The sequence below is a fragment of the Orcinus orca genome, chromosome 4, assembly GCF_937001465.1.
Source record: "Orcinus orca chromosome 4, mOrcOrc1.1, whole genome shotgun sequence".
NCBI classification, from domain to species: Eukaryota; Metazoa; Chordata; class Mammalia; order Artiodactyla; family Delphinidae; genus Orcinus; species Orcinus orca.
The window spans coordinates 118,322,936-118,345,280 of record NC_064562.1 but is presented as its reverse complement, the minus strand read 5'-3'; the positions used below and the strand labels follow the sequence as shown (position 1 = coordinate 118,345,280).

The window sequence follows — 22,345 nt, the reverse complement described above, 5'->3', positions numbered from 1 at the left end:
TTCTGTTGCCTCCGGAGAAAGGCTACCTACCTCCCCTTAGCAGTGAGGGTCTCTGTAATGTGGTTTCTGTCTGACCTCTAGGTCCTTATCTTCCACTTTTCCTTTCAGCTTTGGTCTAATTCACCCTCTCACTAACCCCATAGGGACCCCATACACTCCTGCCTCAGTGCCTTTGGTTGTGCTGTTCCCTTTTCCTTAATGCCTGGATCCTTCAATATCTAGTTCAAACGCTGATATCTTCACAACCTTCCCTGACCCCTCCCCCTCTTCCATCCTCTAAAATATCATAGCGCTATATATGGACCTCCTTTATGCCACCAACCATGTTCTACCTTTAATAATAAAATTGATACTAACAATAAACAGGGCTTCTCTGGTGGTGCAGTGGTTGAGAGTCCGCCTGCCGATGCGGGGGGCACGGGTTCGTGCCCCGGTCCGGGAAGATCCCACATGCCGTGGAGCGGCTGGGCCCGTGAGCCATGGCCGCTGAGCCTGCGCTTCCGGAGACTGTGGTCCGCAACCAGAGAGGCCACAACAGTGAGAGGCCCGTGTACCGCAAAAAAAAAAAAAAACAAAAACAATAAACAACAACAGCTAGCCATCATTCAACACTTCAGTGTGTCAGGGACTGTTACAGTCAATGAAAAGTAGTAGATTATTTATTTATTTATTTATTTTCTTACAAGTATTTGTTTTGGGGTTTTTTTTTTGTTTTTTAACAGCTTTATTGGAGTATAGTTGCATTACAATGGTGTGTCAGTTTCTGCTTTATAACAAAGTGAATCAGTTATACATATACATATGTTCCCATATCTCTTCCCTGTTGCACCTCCCTCCCTCCCACCCTCCCTATCCCACCCCTCTAGGTGGTCACAAAGCACCGAGCTGATATCCCTGTGCTATGCGGCTGCTTCCCACTAGCTATCTATTTTACGTTTGGTAGTGTATATATGTCCATGCCTCTCTCTCGCTTTGTCACAGCTCACCCTTCCCCCTCCCCGCATCCTCAAGTCCATTCTCTAGTAGGTCTGTGTCTTTATTCCTGTCTTGCCCCTAGGTTCTTCATGACCATTTTTTTTTTTTTTAGTTTCCATGTATATGTGTTAGCATATGGTATTTGTTTTTCTCTTTTTGACTTACTTCACTCTGTATGACAGACTCTAGGTCCATCCACCTCACTACAAATAACTCAATTTCATTTCTTTTTATGGCTGAGTAATATTCCATTGTATATATATGTCACATCTTCTTTATCCATTCATCTGTCGATGGACACTTAGGTTGCTTCCACATCCTGCCTATTGTAAATAGAGCTGCAGTGAACATTTTGGTACATGGCTCTTTTTGAATTATGGTTTTCTGAAAGTAGTAGATTATTTAATAATCAAAATAACCTTACTGGGGACTTATTTTGCTTCTGGCCGTAACGGAATTGAAGCATCAAATTATCCCCTCACCTAAAACAAAACAAAACAAAAACAATGAACAAAATGTATGAAATAATGTGTTTTTTAAAACACTGGACAACAGTCAAAAGTGATCCCTGAGAAACAGGGAGCAAATGAGTTGAGCCCTGTGACTGTCCTGGGTACGGCCCTGAAAGAGCTTCCAGGCCATGGCGCAGGGGAAGGAAACCAGGCAGAACCTGGTGGACTCCTCGAGTGAAGAAGACAAAGCTAGGAATTCAGAGAAGCTAAGTCATGTGCATGACTAAATAAACATAACACCCGGCTGAATAAACATCATTAGTGCTTAAATTTAAGATAGAAAAATTGATTTCTATGCCTGGAAAGACATTGCCACCCACCCCATCATCTAGATAATTAAAGTGCAAAAATATCAAACAAATTTAGAGTACTGGCTCTGGAGCCTGTGCCTTTCACCATGGTGCCTACTTCCCTCCTCAATTCTGAGCTCTTTCAGGATTAGATACGTGTCTAGTGACGCACCCGTCCCCATTCCCTGGGTGCGTCACACATTCCTTTATATTATACATATTTGGTGCTCATTAAATTTTTTTGGATGAATGAACAAAGATGTAAATATATTTTCTGTTTGTGAACTTACTGTGAAAAAAATAACGGTGGGAAAAAAGAGTTTGCTGGAAGACTGTTAGGATCTGTAAAGCACTTCAGAGACTCAGTTTCCAGGTGTCCCCATGAGGAAGTAATCAGACAGCGCTCTTGGGGCCCCATTCTCACAGGGCATCGCCCAGTCTTGCAAGGACATTGGACCATCTCTACGAGCTATGCAGGCTCCTCCACACAGCTGAGTATAGCTGCTGGCCCTCGAAGAAAGCCCACCTGGAAGGCGCAGGCCAGTGATCTGTAATTACCATGGAAACAGATCACCGGACTGTCACAAGTGGCTGTCACCTGGTGCTCCAAACTAGGGAAAGACTGGGGTCTGGTAGCATCCTTTTGATAACAAGACTTCATGTTTCCTTTCAAGCAGGGAAATGAAGTGTCTTCTTCCAGAGAAGCTGTTTTCATGCCGTAGTTCTGTGTGTTATTGCCTCTGATCCCTGTTGCTCGTGGGCTGCAAATATGCAGGTCCCCACAGCGTGTCTTTGAAGAACTAGTTTCACTTGTTTGTTGTCCTTCCTTCTCCATGGCCTGTGGTAAGCACCACCCCTCCCAGAAGCCTTTGCAGGTCCCCCAGCAGAGTTTTCTTTTCCAGCCAATAATACACAAAGTGGGCTCTTTGCTTCTTTGGGGCACTTTTTCCTCCTTCCTGCAGCAGAGTTTTTCCTGAAGGACAGATCACACAGGTGAAATCTGATCTCTTTAAACTGGGATTTGCCTTCCTCTGAAGGACACACAATGGGCACAGGAAAATTGCACAGCCCTGGGAGAACCCGGGCCACCATCTTCTGCCAGCCTCTGTGCCGTGTAAATATTTTCCCTTGGGCCAGCTACTTTATAACCTCTGAATATAAACATACAAATCTTAAAAATAGGTTACGTAGCAGCAAACAAAATTCCATTTTTTTTATTGTGGTACAATACACGTAACATGAAATGTACCACCTTAACCATTTTTTCAGGATCCAGTTCAGTGGCATTAAGTACATTCACGTTGTATGCAGCTGTCACCACCATCCATCTCCAGAACTTTTAATCTTCCCAAACTGACACTCTGTCCCCATGAAGCACTAACTCCCACCCCCTCCTCTCCCCAGCCCTTGGCAACCACCATCCTACTTTCTGACTCTGTGAATTTGACTACTCTAGGAAACTCATATACGTGGAATCATACGGGATTTGCCCTTTCGTGACTGGTTGATTTCTCTCGGCATAATGTCACCCATGTTGTAGCATGTGCTCGAATTTCCTTCCTTTTTAAGGCTGCATAATATTCCACTGTATAGATAGACCCCATTTTGTTTATCCGTACATCTGTTGAGGGGGTCCTTGGGTTGCTTTGACTTTGGCTATTGTCAATATATTCCACAAACCTTTAAAGATGAAATGAAAGGCTTCATCGAGATACGATGCTTGTGTAGGCTACTTTTGGGGTTGTACTTTAGCTTCCTGTGCAGGGGAGAGGCATGCACTTACAGGGACCTGCCTTTAGGGGCTCGGGTGGTGAAATCAGAGAAGCAGTAGACTATGTTGTTCCCTGTAACAAGTTTCCTAGAGAAAGTGTAAGAGGTAGTGATAGCAGAGAAAAAATGTAGAGAAGCTGGAATGAACTACTTAGTTGAGTGAATGAGTATAATGAATGGATTCTCTCATCTAGAGGCTGCTGGGCCCCTCGGGTGTTGGGCCCTCCCCTGCAAGAGCTCTGTCCTGGTGGGGTAAACAGTGTAGTACCAGCTGGGGAGAGGAGCTTGAGAGACAAAAGAAACACAAGGAGGGCGACAGATGTGCAGAGTGAGGATGCTTCAGAGTGGCTCCTTGGGAACCAGAGACGCAAAGGCCAAGTAGGAGATTTTCAGGAGGACAAAGATGAGGGATGTTTGAATCATAGCGAAGAGCTCGGATGACAGACACAAAGAGCATGGTGTGCAAGGCCCTGAACTGTCAGGAGTAATGGAAGTCCCACGTATGTGGGTGGAGGTGGCAGAACAGACCAGACCTTTCCAGCTGTACCTTCGCTGGGATCGGGGAGGGGAGGGCCTTAGGGGCTGTGTTAGGAAGACTGAATTTTCATCCTTTAAGATGGGAGGCTTGAAGGAATTTGCCCTGGAGAGCAACACAGTTCGATCTACCTCCGAGAGTGATAAATGTGGAATGAACAGCTGGACTCTGAAAGTCCCGCAGCATCTTTATAAGCAGAGAGGCCCTTGCTGTCTTAAACTGCGCACTGAGATTCCAACGCTGCTGCCTTGAGACCTTCTTCAGAATCCCGAATCGATGACCGGCTGCCTGCCTGCACGGATATACATACACCGTGCTTTTGTAAGCCGCGTGCTCTGTCCTCCGCCGTCCCTCCACTTACTGTTCTCTGGTTCTCTGGCTGGCCCCTCCCAGGTCCGAGGAGAGTTGCTTCGCGAGAGGGTACAGCAGCTGGAAGCCCAGGAGGGACGCTTTGCCGAGTCCCTCGTCTCCCTGCAGTTCCAGAAGGCGGCCAGGATGGCCAATACCCTGTGGGCGTACACTGCCCTCCTGACCATCCAGGACCTGCTCCTGGAGGAGCTGAGCGCGTCAGAGACCCTGACCAAGTCAGCCTGCACGCAGATCCTGGAGTCGCACAGCCCGGTGAGTGACAGACCTGGGAAGGAAGGCGCGGGGGGCCGCACCACATACCTTGGTGTTTCGTTCTGGTGGCCACCTCCACTTCTCCCACCATTAGGTGGGTGGTCCACTGTTCTGTGCCCACTGCAGCGTCCTGGAGAGGGTTGAGTGAGGAAACTTCCATGGGAGCGTGGTGCACCCTTGCCGCCCAAGGCTGCTCTATTTCATTGCCTCCAAGGAAGCAAACCTTTTGAATTTTAACATTTTTAAAATCTGGGAAACTGGGATGCCTCTTGCAGCCAACAGCAGTATTGTATCTTTCATACTACTATGAAAAATAGCTGTGTCGCTTTCAATGAATGGCGCCTTAGATGCTGTGAAATAACGGATTATTTTTTATTTTCAAAATTCTAATTATTCCTACCTGCTGCATTTTTTTCAAGGCGTGGGAGGTATACTCGTAAAACAAAAGCTACCGACGTAATGGTTTTGAGGACTAATTTTAGTCCCTGTATGTATAATTTTAGAATTTCATGTATTATTATAATAGTTACAGTGAGGAAAGGGAACTCACATTTATCGAGTGTCACGTGTGTGGCAGGCAAGCACTAATGAGCTGTGAAATGGGTGTACTCTCATTTAAGCATTAACAATTCATTACTTAATTGTGCGTCTTAAGATGATCATTTAAGCATGATTATTAATAAGTTGCGATTTTATGCTGCTTTGCAGTTACGCGCTTTGTCAGGCATTATGCCAATTAATCATCGAGCCATGCCATGAAGTCGGTACCTTTTCTGTGCTCAATTCTCAAGTGAAGAAATGAGATTCGGGCAGGTGGCAGGTCAAGTTCTTTCCGAGGTCCACAGAGCTACTGAGTGACAGGAGCCAGAAATGTATCCCTTTCTCACTTCAGACCCCTGGGTCATGTTCATGGACTAGTTGATCTTGCTAATGGGGGTTCCCGTCATTTCTTTACAGAAGTCATAAATAACATGAGACCCTGAAGAGTCCAAGTTATTTTTCCAGCAAACATAGTGCACCCTGCACTGTGACGCCTGTTTGTAGGGATAGGAAAGAAGGGGAAGCTTTGCTGATATCCCAGCACAAAACATCCAAACGCTGGGTAAATAAAAATAAACATACTTTTTAATGCTTTGTGACTTTGCAAGAGAATGAGGAAAATCCCCAAGGGCTAAGGATAGCCTGGAGAAGCTGAACTCATAGAGGGAGATAGAAGCAAATCCAGAGGCTGAAATCTAGGGGCAAAGGGTGAAACCCAGAACGCCCAGGGATAGGGGATTAATTTGAAGGACTAGGAGATGGGGCTGTGGGATGTCCTGAGGAGACAGAATGCCCAGTGAGGCGGGAGGAGAAAGCCACCTGTGGTCAAAGCAGCCACCAGGGTAACCTGTCCATCTTCAGCCCTGCTGGTGGCAGGGGGTGAGGGGCGCGGGGTGTGAGTCTCCTCTGAATTTGTCACCAAAGGCTTCTTCTAATGTGACGAAGGAATCCAAAAATACTTTAGCCATTCAGTCGGGAAATCTCCAAGGTGATAAATTAAATTTAAATAGGTCCAGGTGGGATGCCTGCCCTGGTGCATGGCTAAAGCTAAGGCAGATCCTGTCCAGAGGAAAATATTCTCAATCCGGGCACCTCAGGATTTCTATGAGTTCTCAATTAAAATTTAAAGAGTCACTGAACACATAAAGATGCAAGACAAGAGGACCTGTGGGTAAGAGACACAAAACACCAGCAGATTAAAATCCCCAAGGACTGTAGATGTCTGAATTATCAGTATAGGGTATAAAAGAATGATTTATGAAATTATTTAAAAAGTTAAAGATAATTCCAAAATGATTTCAAAGTTTCATTCACCCAGAGAGCAGAGAGATTCTCAACTTGCATGTATGTGGTAAAAGACCCAAAACAACAAAAAGAAAAATTGACCAAACAGGGAGAAACTGAGAGATCTCTCATCATGGTGGGAACTTTCAGCACACCTCCTTCTGTGGTTGAACATTGATCAAATGAAACACCAGTGAAGATACAGATGAACTGAATCACACAGTTAACAACCTGTATTTAATGCACACATGCAAAATCTCACAGCTAACGGTTAACGAACATACGTTTTTCTTCAGCACATATTAGAACAGTTAAAAAGTAATTGACCATGCATTACCCTGTTGACCACCTTTTTGAAAAAGGACAATTAAGTTTAAATCCAATTTTTTAAGAGATTAAAACTTCCATACTTTGGAAGTATTAAACATACTTCTTAATAATTCATGGATCAAAGAAATCAAATTTTCAAAGAAATGGAAATTTTCAAATCAAAAGAATGGAAATTTTCAAATCAAAGAAATGGAAATTTTAAAATTCAAAGAACAGAAAAATAATGTAGATACGACGTTTCTAACTGCTTTTTTTCCCTCTAAAAAAGCAGTTGTTAGAGAGAAATTTATGCCCTTAACTTATATTGAAAAAGAAGAAAGGCTCACAATTGAAATCATATAAAAAGTTAGTGGGGGGCTTCCCTAGTGGCGCAGTCGTTGAGAGTCCGCCTGCCGATGCAGGGGACACGGGTTCGTGCCCTGGTCCGGGAAGATCCCACATGCCGCGGAGCGGCTGGGCCTGTGAGCCATGGCCGCTGAGCCTGCGCGTCCGGAGCCTGTGCTCCGCGGCGGGAGAGGCCAGAACAGTGAGAGGCCCACGTACCGCAAAAAAACCCCCAAAAAACAAAACAAAACAAAAAGTTAGGGGGATAACAACCACAAATGAACCTGTAGAAAGTAGAGGGAAGGAAGAGAGAATAAATAAAACTAAAAACAAAACTACAGTAGAGAGAATCAATAAAGTGAAATGTTGAATTTTTTGAGAAAAGTCTAATAAATATACAAATATCCAGAAAGACTGACCATTTAAAAAAGAGATAAGGGACAAGTAATATCAGAAGTATAAAAATCAACATAACAATAGATGCCCTAGAGTTTTAAAAAATAAGAGAATTCTGTGAACAATAATTTTATGTAGATGACTTTAGACATTGCAATGAAAGAAAATTTTCTAAAAAATTATAGATCACCAAAATTGGTTCAACTAGAAAAAAAATCTGTATAGGTCTATTACCACGAAAGAAATTGACTCAGTAGTCTCGAAATCTTCTGACACACGTGCAAAGATATCTTACCTTGATAGTTTTACAGGTGAGCTCCACCAAACCTTAAGGTAGCAAGTTTTTCCAATCTCATATAAGGATTATTTCTGATGTTAAAAAAATAGGGAATATTCCTCATTTCATGAAGCTCAGATAACCTTGACACCAAAAGCAGACATGAATAGTACAAGAAAGAACAATTACAGTTGTCTTACTTTGAGCATAGATGTACAATTCATAAACAAAATATTGACCTAATCCAGCCGTCTGTAAAAAGGATTTAATACAGCATGACCGGACTGAGTTTTTCTCAGGAATGTAAGGTTGGTTTAACATTAAAACATTCATGTACAAAATTCATTAGATTAACAGATTAAAGAAATGACTCCTATGATCATTTCAGTGTATACAGAACAAGTATTTTATTGAATTCAGCACCCATTCAACTTAAGACTCCTTAGCAAATTAATAATAGGAGGAAATACCTGCAGGATGTTTACCCAAAACCCACAGTAAATATCGCTGCCGGGTGATTGGCATGGAGGTGGACATTGCCAGGAATTATAGATGAAGCAGGTGAGGCCTTCAGAGGAAGGGCAGGTCCAAGGTCATGTATCAAACAAATTAGGAACAAAATAAGACACTAGGAACCTCTGGCTTTCAGTTCCCAGTTCATCTCTTCATCATAAATGCTCTGAGAAGCACCTCAGTTAAGCCCTGAGACACCGAATGGCCCTTTCCACTTGCAACGACCCTTATTCCCATTAGTAATTGGGCAGCACAACACTTACATTTTCAATTTTATCTTAAAGCCCTTTTGAGTAACATCAAAGCTTTCTTATTCTCAAGCGTGTTTAGAATAGAAGAGTTAATGTGTCCTGAATTGGAAGCAACTGATGATAAATCAGAGGATGCTGCATGATTAAATTCCTGGTACAGCGATGGATACGATGCCGGGTTTTTTTGCAGTGAAGATTTGCATTTGGGGGGAAGACAAACCTGTCATTTTGCTCCTGGTATTAGACTTTCATTCTGCAATCTGATCCTTCTGGGAAAACCACTTTCCCATTGGGAACGGGCTTTTAAGCTGTTTCACATTCAGGAGAATTTAAAAAAGCATGAAATGAAATGCTTTGGAAGCAATGACTCCTAAGAAAACTATATCAAGTTCCCCTCACTTGATGAAAGATTTAGACTCATTTTGTGAAATTGGGACATAGGCAAAGGCATAACTGAATCATGGGCAAATTTAAATGGGATGGACTTACTCATACAGATAATGTGACCCCAGACTAACTGTACCCACTGTATTTGCATTTCAATTTCAGTGGCTGCATATCCACTTTTCCAAGCCTGGACTGGACATCTTTCTCTTCTCCCCTCTGCCTTACTGCCCACTTGCTGCCAGTCACCCAGTCTGTCGATCCTGCTGGAATTTTCTCACTTCTGACCTTTGCCGCCCAGCTTCACTCTTCAGACAAATCTGAAAACCAAAAATCGCACCAAGAGTAGCTTGCACTCATTGAGCTCTCGTTAAGCGCAAGGCATCGTGTTAAGTGTGTAAACTTTCTGTCAACCCCAGGATGATTTTATTCCCATTCTACAGATGGAGTTGAGGCTTAGGACAGTTAACGCATTTCACCAGGGTCCCACAGCTGGAAAGCAGAGCCCACACCTCCTGCCTGCAAAGCCTGGCTCCTGTCCTGACATTGATTTCCACCCGCCTTCCTCCTTCCCGCTGCAGTCTCCTCCACACTGCAGCCAGAGGAGCCTTTCTGAAAAATAAAAATGATCAGTGACAGCCCCATTCCCAGCTCCATATTTTAATATTTATCCTCTACCCCTCCCTCCCTCGGACTCTGAGTTTTAGCCCCTGGACCTTCTTGCAGCTTCCTGAACACTTGAGACACATTCAGGCCTCCATTCCTTGGAAGGACCTCTGCCTAGAATGCTTCTGCTGCCCACGTACAAACTCCTCTCCATAGTCTTAGACAAGCCAAATGTTGCCTCCTCTGTGAAGCCATCCATGATTCCCTTGGACAGAGTTGGTTTTTCCCAGCTCTGTACTCAAATAACTCTCCATCGCGATTCCCAGAGACGGGCTGTTACCTGTCACTGTTACTGTGTTTGAACAACTGTCTCCCACGCTAAACCGTGAGTTTCCAGAGTCTAGGGGCCATGTCTCATTCACCCCAGCATCCCTTGTGCCCAATAAAAGGCCTGGAACTGTCTCTCTATCTGCCTGTCTGTCTGTCTTCATCATCATCATCATCATTTGTCCATCTGTCCAACCATCCATTCATTCAAAAGATGCCTACATAATGCTTTCCAGAGACAATAGAAGCGAGAGATGGGGCCCAGAGTCAGAGAAATTAAAATCACTCCTCTCTTGGGTTCTTGGGACTTCAGGAGATTTCCTTACACTGTCTGCGCCTGAGCTACCTTATCGATAAAATGGGACTACCTTGTGCTGTTTTGTGAAGATTAAATAAATTAATTCATGTAAAGATAGCGTGAATCAAATCTAGCGCAAGGTGGGCATTCGGTATGTGCTAATTGCTGTTATTATTACTATTAGTAAGATATTGCTGATTACTGTGACTCCTTCCACAAGCCAGGTGCCTGCTTCCTGCTGGGGAGAAGGATGAACAAGACAGTCCCAGAGTCCCTACCTGAGCATCTAAACTCTAGTGAAGAGAGCAGGCATTAAGGAAGACAGTTCTAGAACCGAATCTTGGATTCCAGTTGTGCTAAGTGGCAGGGGTTTGGAGGAGAACTGACCTCTGGGAGAACCTCCCATCAGCATCTTAGAACCTGCAGGATACCAGGTTCCCACCTTGTTTCCTGTTCCTAACCAGGGCTAACCCGGTCTCGGAAAACCAAAGTGTGACTCGCCAGCTCTCTGTGCTCTGCCTGTTTTGGGGACACTGGCAGGCGTGGGTCTGTCCTTTCCTTCCCCACACTGTGGGCTGGGGGCTGCCTCAGTGGAAGCCTGGTCCGTGACCAGGCTCCGGGCATGCTGACAGAACACGCTGAGGGAAACTCATTAGTGCTGTTGGAAATGCTGTGTTTGGTTATGTTTCCAATTTGGGACGCAGCAACGAGAAGGATGGTCATAATTGGAAATCTCAGTGTGATGGTAGCCCACGCTCAGAGCATTCCAAAGCTTCCACGGCCCTGACGGCACAACCCAGGCACTCTCCACACTACGACTTCAGTTTACCTCTCTGGCCATTTTCTCTTCTGCCTTGGTTTCTGAGCCTCTGGGGGACTTTGAGACCCTTCGGAGCATTTGATGCAAGCTTTGGCCCCTCTGCAGACAGGCAGACGGTTTTGCACAAAATTTAGGAGGACCAAGGGCCACCATCTCCTGATGACACCTAACCAAGGCCTCTTACGATTAAGCCCCATCCTCACTCCACCCCACATAGAACACTGGCCAGTTGGTGAATAATAGGTTCGGTGTGTCTGCATTTTACAAGGCTTGGGACCTTCCTGCCTGCCCTCTCTTACCCATCTAAGCAGGCTGTGGACAGTCTCTTGTACCCAGATTCTCTGACTCTGGTGGCCTCAGAATGCAGATTTCTTCTGTCTGGCCAGTGAGAGACAGTATAGCCTGGGGGTTAAGGACACAAACCCTGGAGCCGGCTGGCCTGGCCCCGTATTCTGGTTCTGCCACTTAAGAATTGCATGACCTGGAAAATTACTTTGTCTCCCTGCCTCAGTTGCATCATTTGTAACAGGGAAAATAAGATATTCCTTACAGTTGTTATAAGGATTCAATGAGATGAATAAACACAGAGCACTTAGAGTGGGTCAGGCTTGACCTGCGTACTGTCAGTGTTAGGTGTTATCCATGGTTGCTGGTCCAGCACAGCTTTTGCCGTGTAGGTTACGTGCTGATAACCCATGTGTTTTAACTTTTTTTTTTTTTGCGGTACGCGGGCCTCTCACTGCTGTGGCCTCTCCCGTTGCGGAGCACAGGCTCTGGACGCGCAGGCGCAGCAGCCATGGCCCACCCGGACCGGGGCACGAACCCGCGTCCCCCGCATCGGCAGGCGGACTCCCAACCACTGTGCCACCAGGGAAGCCCAACCCATGTGTTTTAGCAACAGGTGGGAGCTGCCAGGGAGCTGCTATGTGCTGCAGGTTGGGGGATGGAAATGCAGCCCTGCCCCCCAGGAGCTCACACTCTAGCAGAAAGTGGAGCATTGTCCTAATCTGCTCGTGCTGTTGTATCCAAATACCATAGACTGCAGGGCTTAAATAACAAACATTTATTTTCTCACAGTTTTGGAGACTGGGAAGTCTAAGATCAAAGTGCCGGCTGATTCTGTTTCTGTTGAGAAGAATCCTTCCTGGCTTGCAGACGGCTGCCTTCTCACTGTGTCCTCACATGGCAGAGAGAGGGAGCTCTGGTCTCTTCCTCGTTCTATAAGGGGACTAATCCCATCTTGGGGGCCCCATCCTTGTAACTTTATCTAAACCTAATTACCCCCAAAGGCCACACCTCCAAGCCCCATCCCACTGGGGATTAGGGATTCAGCATGTGGATTTTGAGGGACCACAAATATTCATTCAGTCTGTAATGGGAAAATACGAGGGATGGTGAGTGGACAGTTGAGGAGGGGGAGTCTGCATCTCCCAGGGGACTTAGGGAGCCGTTAGTAAGTGCCTGACAATTAGCTTTTTTGATTGTAATATAAGTGCCTGACATTCAGCTTTTGATTGTCGAGGCATCTGTTTCAAAGACATCGTCTGAAAATAAACAGGTTGCCAACTAAACAACTAGATAAAAGTCAGGCTGCCCCACCCATGAATTTCCCTTTTTTGGAAAGCTCTGGTTGACCTACATACCTGACCTCTTGAGTGACCCTGCTTTGCCCTCCCTGCGCCTCAATTCCTGCTCTTATGATTTAAGTTCACCAACAAAGAGTGAACCAGTGAAACACTAGGCACCCCACCCTTGACCATCCAAGGGCCATGCTGTCTCTCTCTTTGCGACCCTGCTGTGTGGCCTGGGTGTGCCGTGTACCCTCCAGGGCCTGTGAGGAATAAACCTTGTTTTTTCAAGGTCCCTGATGGTTGTTGCTGAGGTTGAGTCTTGCAATCATAAGAACCACAAGGGCCGGTTCAACCTTGACATCAGCCCATCAGGAAAATGCCTGTGGGCGCTGCCCCAGGGAGTGTGGACCCCCAGGCATCTCCAGCTAGTACTGTCACAGTCCACAGGCTGAGACCAACACAGAACAGAGCTCTTTCCTGAGGAGGTTCTTCTAAAGCCAGTCCTTGAAAGAAGACTCAGAGTTGGCCAGGCAAACGGGGAAAGGCCCTGCAGGTGGGTGTACAGTGTGTGCAAAGGCACGGAGGTGTGAGAGACCCAGATGCAGTCTCTTCATGCTGTTTGGCACGGCCAGATCCGGGAGGCAGCAAAAGGAGGTGGTGCTAGGCTTGCAGCGCCGTGCCAAGCGGGGCGGATTTTATCCTGCGGTCCACCTGCCTTGGGCTCATCACCTGCCCCTCTGTGTGCAGGAGCTCCAGGAACTGGAGAGGAAGCTGGAGGACCAGCTGGCGCACCAAGAGGCGGCCCAGCTGCAGCGGGCCCTGGAGAGTCGGCAGCAGTGGGCAGGTGAGGGGCCTGGGCTTCTGCACGAGCCGGAGGAGGAGACAGATTCTGAAAGGCAGGTTTCGGCTGTCCTGCGACGGGCCCTGAGCAAGGGTCAGAAGTTACTGGAGCATCACCAGCAGAGGTGAGCCAAGGGCCCAAGGGCAGTGTGTAGGCTCAGTCCCCGCAGGCCAGGGGGGCACCTGGCCTCTCAGACTCAGCGGGATAAGGCCCACCTGGGCTGTCGTGCTGCCGTCTGAGAGGTCCTCCCAGCACTCAGGCACGAGCTGTTAACTTTGTAACAGGCTTCTTCCCTGACATCTTTTTATACTTCATTTTTTGAGTCTTTTAATATTTAATTTCTGTTGAATATTTAATATTGAGGTTTTACTGAAGGTAATATTTTTCAGCTTTTTATTTTGAAATAATTATAGACTCACAAGAAGTTGAAAAAAATAGTGCAGAGGTTCCATGGCCCATCACCCAGCTTCCCCCAATGGCAACATCTCACAGGATAACAACACATTATCCAGACCAGGAATTGACATTTGCACGATGCAGTGAATACAGGCCTTACTCAGGCCTCACCATAAACATAATATTTATATCCTGCTTTTGTAAAATTATAAAACAGACAGAAGCCCCTGATCTTCTTTTTTGTTGTTGTTTTTTGCATTCTTTTTCAATTAATTAGACAATTAGCCTTTGCCCATGGCATTAAGAACTGTTGAAAAAAATACTTTTTCCCTTACAGAGTCTAGGTATTTTATTTTATTTTTGAGTTACAATTAACATACAAGATTATATTAGTTTCAGGTGTACAACATAGTGATTCAATATTTTTATACATTACGAAATGATCACTGCAGTAAAACCAGTTACCATCCATCACCATACAAAGTTGTTACAGTATTCCTGACTATATTCCCTATGTGTATATTACATGCCCATGACTTATTTATTTTATAGTTGGAAGTTTGTATCTCTTAATCCCCTTCACCTATTTTGACTTTCCTCCCACCCCCTTCCCCTCAACCCAACCCAGCAACCACCAGTTTGTTCTCTGTATCCATGAGTCTGTTTCTGTCTTGTTTGTTCATTTGTTTTGTTTTTTACATTCCATATATATAAGTGAAACCATACGGTATTTGTCTTTCTCTGTCTGACTTATTTCACCTAGCATAACACCCTCCAGGTCCATCCATGTTGCTCCAAACGCAAGATTTCATCCGTTTTTTACAGCTGAATAATATTCCACTGTGTATATATACCACATCTTCTCTGTCCATTCATCTATGGATGGACACTTAGGTGGCTTCCATATCTTAGCTATTGTAAATAGTGTTGCAGTGAACATAGAGGCACATATATCTTCTGGAAAACATAACTGTTAACAGCTTCATAATTTTCCATTGTGAATATAATGTTGACATGTGAAGGACAGGGTAGAAACTATATATACAGCATGATTTCATTTTTGAAAACATACACACAAATTAACTGAAGCAAATAGGCCAAATTGTAATAGATGTGATTTCTGTGTGGTGAGATTACAGGTTATTTTAATGTATTTGATTACGCTTTTCTGTGTAAACACAACATCAAAGTGCAGTTCTGTTTTCCATTGAAATAATTGCATAAAAGACTGAATCTGTTTGATCAGAGGAAAATGCTCAGAGATGTTGACTTTATTTAGACTTGATTTAGGATTTTAGTAACGTATTCCATGCTTCATGGTGGAAAATGCTGATGATGGAGCTTTTGGTATGAAGTGTACCTGCAGATTGGGTTTGGATTGTATTAACCAGCAGGAATGAAGGATGGATAACCCAAAATGCCAACTTTGATTGGCTGAGGGATAGGCTGGGAGGACCTCCTTGTGGGGAAGTCAAGACGCCTGATAGAGACCTTGTGTGATAAGGTGCCACCCAGCCTCTGTGGTCAGAGTCAGGTCCATCCTTGGGAGATGGTTCTGGGCCCGCTTCAACACAAGGTCACATGGTAATTGAAGACTCCAGATCTTGGTGTTCTTGAGCACAAGCATGACAACTAATACTGAGAGTTTTCAACTTAGGATCACGGTTGGAGGTCAGAGGGAACGAAAAGTGCCCACCGAACTGAGCAGGCATCTGGAGACCGAAAAACAAGGCAGGCAGCTCCACATAACCAATGGATCTGTTTATCTAGGGTAACATCCTCACAAGGTGGGGTCAAGCAGACAATAATCCAGAAGCCTTCACAGCTGCATTCTGCCCCACCAAGGGGCCATTGGGACAATTTGATAGTTAACCTAAGGTATGGGGATAGCTTGGAACTAGGACGTGCATTCCTAAGTGAAGATTTATGAACGGGTACCTAGTCTCGTGGGTGCCAGGAATACTTCAGGGAAGGTTTTCATCCTTGTCTGGGGACGAACAAAGCATAGAGGCTACCTGGTCCTAATGGTTATTAAACAATATCTATTAACTACAAAGCCCTGATGACAGAGAAGTGATTCACTGCACAGTCCTAGGTGGGTCAGCAGAAGGACAGGAGAGACTGTAAGGGCCCAAGATGGCATCAGTTACGCTAATAGCCATGCAGATCACAGATTACCCTGCAAAGCCACAGAAAAGTCTCCATATGGCTCCCACAAAACTTCTTGCTTCGAGGAGCTCTCCCTCCTGGTGAGCCCTCCCTGGTACATTATTTGCAAGGTAATCTAGCTAAAAACCAGCAAGCTTCTTCTGGCCACCTCTTTGGATGGATTTTTTTTTTTTAAATCATGTTGATTAGATTTGTGATCCCTTGTTGTTTAAATAACTAGGATTTAAATAACTAGCTTTATAACAAAACTGGACTCATATAGATTTTGTTTTCACTCTAGTTTGAGAGAAGAGCAAGAGAACAGTGTCATGCTTGAAGATTTGCTGGAGAATATGGAGACGGACACCTTTGTGACCCTGTACAGCCAGGTGAGAACAAGTTTGCCATGTCCTGGGTCCATCCCTTGCCAGGTCGTCACTTCACCCTTTTCTCAGTGTCCACGATTCCTCACCCTCAAGATGGGGATGATAACTCGAACCTTGGGAGCTGCCAAGCAGATCTGTGAAAACCCCTGGCCCAGGGCCAGCACATAGAGGACATTTGATTGGGGGTCACGGCAGCAGCAATGACAATAGTAATCATTGCCCTGGTCAGTTTCTGTAATTAGACAGGCACCCAAACCTTCTTCTTCTCAGTCTTAAGTAAGTTTAATATATACATTTAATATATCCATTTTTCAAATAGAGGAACCATGCCCAGATTGGTGGCATGAGGGCTCCAGGGCTCACTGCCGCTCCTTGGAGCTCAGGATTCAGCCTGGGGTAGGTGACTACACGGTGTGCTCTTTCTGCTCAGTTTCCCTGCAGAGCACATGATGCCCCTGGCCTGGGTCTCTGGGGGAACTGAGCCATCTCCACACTCACTCTGATTGCCCGCCCACCCCCTTTCTTCTTTGTAACTAAGAGAATTGACAGACGGCCAAAGTGTCACATGTGGAATTTCATCCAGATTCATTTCTGATTTGTTGGCTCTTTTAAACTGTGAACTCTGCTAAAGAATTGGCCCTATAGTCAGGGCGTGGTTTTTCTCTGCCCCCAACCCTGTGCCTTGTAGAGTCCCCTCAGCAAAGTCTACTCAACTGATTTGTTTCTTTTCCAGGCCCTGTGTATTAGTGAGGATTTTTCAGAGAAACAGAACCACAAAGACTTGGGGGGGGGAGAGAAGGAGAGAGAGACTTACTTTATGGAATTAGCTCATGTGATTATGGAGACTGGCAAGTCCAAGTAGGCTGGCAGGATAGACCACCAGGCTAGAGACCCAGGGAAGAGCTGATATTAACAGTTCAAGTCCAAAGACCCACTACTGGCAGAATTCACTGTGGCTCAGAGGTCAGTCTTTTTTCTGTTTGGGCCTTCACCTGCTTAGATGGGGCCCACCCACATCAAAGCAATCTGCTTTAAGTCCACTGACTTAAATGTTAATCTCATCCAAAAGCTCCTTCAAAGAAATATCCAGAATGATGTTTGTCCAAATATCTTGACACTGTGGCCCAGACAAGATGACCTGTAAAGTTAACCATCACTCCCTGTTTAGAGGACTCCTGTATTTCACCTGTTTCTTCTCTGTACCAGGCGAGATGATAACGAGGGAACCCCAGGTCTCCCTCCCTGTCTCCCTGTTCTTCCTCCTACTCTTTCTAATTACTCCTCCTCCCCTCCTCCTCTTCCTCCTTCTCCTCCTTTTTCTTCTTCTTTCTCTTGTGATCTCTCTGTCTCTCTCTCTCTCTCTCTTCTGTTTTCTTTCCTCATGGTTACACTGCCTTAGGGACAGCATAGTTTGAATTCCCAAATTTGCATGAAGGATAGTTTCCATACGAGCACCCATGTTTTCATGTTTATGCAACTTTGCCAACTCCTCCTTTTTTGCATGTTTATAACAATATCAAAATAACACTCTCGAATGCCTGCTCTGTGCTAGACACATCACACATCATCCCAGTTCATGCTCACCATTGCTCTGGGGACCCTGGCAGTGGGAAGAGCCTCCCCAGGGCACTGCTGCAAATCCATCAGCCCTTCTGTGATGGTGATGATACAAACAGCAGCTGATATCAGCCCAGCGTTGAGGAGAGGCATGGAGAGGATCATCACCTGACAGATGAAGAAACTGAGGGTCAGAGAGGTGATGTGACTTAGCCGGGGTCCCATAGCCAGTCAGTGGGGGCTGGTTTAAAATCAGGGTTTTTATCCCTTTAAAGGCTCTACTCATTCCATTTCATGCTACTGCACAATTCCCTTTAAAGCAAAGTATTTCTTAATTGCTTCATGAATAAAACAGGAAGGGGGTGCTCATTTAAAAATGAATGGTACTAACCTCACAAGGCAGGAAGTTTCCCTGTGCTGTGGGGAGAGGCTGGGACCCCATCTGTGGTCCTCACTGAACTCGCCTCCTTTCTCCCCTGGGGCTCCAGCATGACTGCAACCACTGTAGACAACAGAGTGGCATTCTTTTCTAACCACATAAAGGATGACTTAGATTCAGCTTAAGATCTTCTAAACGGGCTTTGTCCTTGAATAATATTGACTGTGCTCCTAGTAAGTGGCAAGTGCTATCCTAGGCACTGGGATTTTAGCAGCAAACAAAACAGATAGGGCTTCCCTGGTGGCACAGTGGTTGAGAGTCCGCCTGCCGATGCAGGGGACGCGGGTTCGTGCCCCGGTCCGGGAGGATCCCACATGCCGCGGAGCGGCTGGGCCCGTGAGCCATGGCCACTGAGCCTGCACGTCCGGAGCCTGTGCTCCGCAGTGAGAGGCCCGCGTACTGCAAAAAAAAAAAAAAAAAAAACAGATAAAGCCCATGCTCTCAGGAGCTGATATTCTGGTGGGGAAAGCAGGCAATTAACAAAATAAATACATGAACCAAATAGTATTTTATGTGGATTATGATCTCATTTTTATAGTCATGTCCATCCATCCATCTGGCCGTCACTCCATCTGTCTATCCATCCATCGATTCACTTGTCCATTTGTCTACCCGTCCATCCATCCACCCATCTATCCATCAGTCCATCTGTCTGTCCATCCATCCATCCCCCCACCCACCATCCATCCATCCATCTATCCATCTGTCCATTTGGCCACTCGTCCATCTAGCCACCGAGCCACCCATCCGTCCAACCACCCACTATCCATCATCCATCTATCCATTCACCCATCTGTCCATCTGTATACCCACCCATCCATCCATCCCTCCATTCATCTACTTATGTATATGCCTAAAAATATTCCTGGAACGTGGTTTGCCTAATGGTACTGATAACTATTTCTGGATAGTGGCATTTGGAATAATTACTTTAACATTTTTATGCTTTTCTACATTGTTTGATTCCTTTAAATTAGCAGTATTTCTTAAAGATCAAGGCAAGGATGAAATATGCCAAGATACACCCAAACAATGGAAATCCGTGCCAGGTCCAGTGGCGGTGAAGCAGAACAGGAGAGAGGGACAGGCAGGGCCTGCTGTTAAGCCTGGTCTTTCTGCCGCCGTCTTCTGCATGAACAGCTGGTCCCCACATTGCTTTGTGATTCATTTCAGTCTCTAGAAGTGACCCACACAGATGCTTTTTGTGTCACCACCTTCAGGAAGACTCGACCCAGTTAATTGACCTTTGTTAAGGATTATTTTATTGATCAGAAAGCTTCAGAGCTGGGAGAGCCATGGCAGTGGGCCGGTGGGTCCCCATATTCACCAGTGGGGATCCCGGTGATGAAGGGTTACTCCTCTGCCTCAGGAAGAAGTGAGTCTACAGGGTGTTGATGGAGTTTATCCTTCATTTATTCGACCCACGTCTGTTGATGTTTTTCTCTGTGCTGGGAACCGGGTTAAATGCTGGAGGTAGAGACGCATATGATGCTGACCCCATCCTAAAACCTCCCTGCAGAGACACATGAGAAATTGGACAACTGAATTTTATACAAGAATTGGACAGAAGAGAGTTGATTAACACCAGAGAAAAGCAGAGGAGAGGCATCTGTCCCAGAATGTGGGGTCAGGAAAGGCTTCCAGGAGCCCCACACGGGTGTAGAAACCAAAAGAATGAGTTGAGGAGAGCCAGACAGAGAGCACGTTGGGGAAGAGAGTACTACAGGCAGAAGGAAGCACACGGGTCGCAAGGAAAGAGCTTGGTATTTATAATAACACTTTTCCCCATCACTGCACTGAAAGCATTGGTCAGAGTAGTAAGCAGCCCCATGTTTCCAAATCCAGTGGTCAAGTCCATGTCTTTGTCCTTCTTGACCTCTCTGTGGCACTTGATCCACTGCCCTTTTCTTGAATATGTTCCCTCCTTGGCTTCCAAACCCTGGACACCTGGTTCTCTCCCAGCCCTCTGGCTACCTGTGGTCAAGCCCCTGTGTTGGATGCATCGTGGCCTTTGGACGTTGGGAGCCTGAGGACTCGGTCGTTGGACCTCATTCCCTCTCATCTACATTCACTCCCTTGCTGATGTCATCACCACACTGATTACCATCTAATCTTAGCTCCAGACCCCTGCCCTGAACTTGAGACTTGACATCGCCATTAGTGACTTAACCTGTCCAAACAGAACTCCGAGTGACTGACAGTCCCCTGTCCCAGGCTTGCTCCACACTGGGTAACACCAGTTACCCAGCAGCCCAAGTGAAAGATGGTGGAGTCATCCTTTATTCTTGTCTTTCAATGAACCTTGTTGGCTCTGCCATCAAAGAGTCTCCCGCGTCCCACCACTTCTCACCACCTCCCCTCCACCACTCTGGCTCACACAGCTACCATCTCTTGCCTGAGATGCTGCCCCTCTGCTACCTCACTTGTTGCAGATGGTTCATGGCCCCTGTGTCATCCAAAGTCATCTTTAAAAAATGAGAATCAGCTCATGCCATTCCCACTGCTTAAATTCCTGCAATGACTCCCCAGCTCACCATGAAGACAAGTCAAAATTCTCCCTACGATGAAAAGGTCCGTATGAGCTGATCCCCCGCCACTTGTCCCAACTTAACTGTTGTCACTCTCCTTCTCACACGGTCCATGCCAGCCACACTGGCCTCCTTCGCTCTCCATGAAACGTGCCAAGGATATCCCCACCTCAGGGTCTTTGCCCTTGCCTTCCCTCTGCCTGGAAAGCTCTTCCCTTCCATGTGCCCGTGGTTCACTTCCTCACTTCATTCAGGTCCCTGCTCAGACGTCACCTCCTCGGAGAAGCCTTCCCTGACTACCTGTCTCATATATCAGCCACCCCCGCCCCTCACCCTCTGTCTCTTTATCCTGCCTTGTTTTGCATCGTGGCACCTACACTGCCTGATACGGTGTTTCTTTGTAGGCTTACCATCTGTCTCTTTGACTGACTGTGAGCCTCATGAAGGCAGAGACTTTGTCTGTGCTACTTACTGCTCTGCCTCCAGTGCCTGGAACAGGGTCTGGCGCCCAGTAGGACTCCATCGTGGTGTTGGTTGAATGAATAAGTGTACTAATAATCTGGCACAATGGCCCACCAAACATGTCTAAGTCCTAATTCCCAGAACCTGTGAATATGACCTTCTATGGCAAAGGGGATTTTGTAGATGTGATTAAGGATTTTAAGATGGGGGTGTTATCCTCGATTATCCCAGTGGGCCCTAAATGTAATCACAAGTGTCCTTACAAGCTTGAAGAGAAGGCCATGTGAGAATGACAGAAGCAGGGATTGGAGGATGAACTTTGAAGGTGGAGGAAGGGGCCATACGCCAAAGAATGCAGGCAGCAGCTGACACTAGGGAAGGCCAGGGAAGGGATTCTCCCGGGAGCCTCCAGAAGGAGCCAGCCTGGGTGACCTTGACTTTAGCCCAGTGACACTGATTTCAGACTTCTGGCCTCCAGAACCGTAAGAGAATAAATGTGTGTTGTTTTAAGCCCAAGTTTGGGGTGATCTGTTACAGCTGCAATAGGAAACTCATACAAATACTGTAACAACAGCAACGACCAACACTCACTGAATGACCTTGATTTGTCAAGCACGGCACTTAGATGTCTTGTAAAGTCAGAATTCTTTTTAGGTGAAGGTAACAGAAATTCATTTCAAACTAGTTTGAGTGTAAACGAAATGTATTAATACCCTGACTGTCCCCTCCAAGAGCAGAGCTGAGCTCTGGGGCCTCAATTGGCAAAGGACTCTTTGTGGTTCTCTCTCCTTCTCTGTCTCTCTCCCCTGTTTCTTTGTGTCCACTAATAAGCTTATTCCACACAGGAAGGGACATGAAAGCTGACAGCCCTGAGCTGATGGCCTTTCAGCATCCAGCTCTCCTGGTTTTGCTGTATAAAGTGCTTTTTTTCTCCTGGGTTTGCTGTGTAAAATCCCAGGGAAGG

General features: G+C 45.9%; 1 protein-coding gene across 1 annotated transcript in view; it reads left to right on the top strand.

The window, feature by feature from the left end:
- Window positions 1-22,345, top strand: part of EVC2 (EvC ciliary complex subunit 2) — a 145,085-nt gene that overhangs the window by 109,716 nt on the left and 13,024 nt on the right. The window contains exons 17-19 of the mRNA XM_004269625.2: window positions 4,476-4,703; window positions 13,372-13,589; window positions 16,311-16,398. Of these exons, the coding sequence (XP_004269673.1) occupies window positions 4,476-4,703; window positions 13,372-13,589; window positions 16,311-16,398 (534 nt within the window). The remainder of the gene's footprint in view (window positions 1-4,475; window positions 4,704-13,371; window positions 13,590-16,310; window positions 16,399-22,345) is intronic.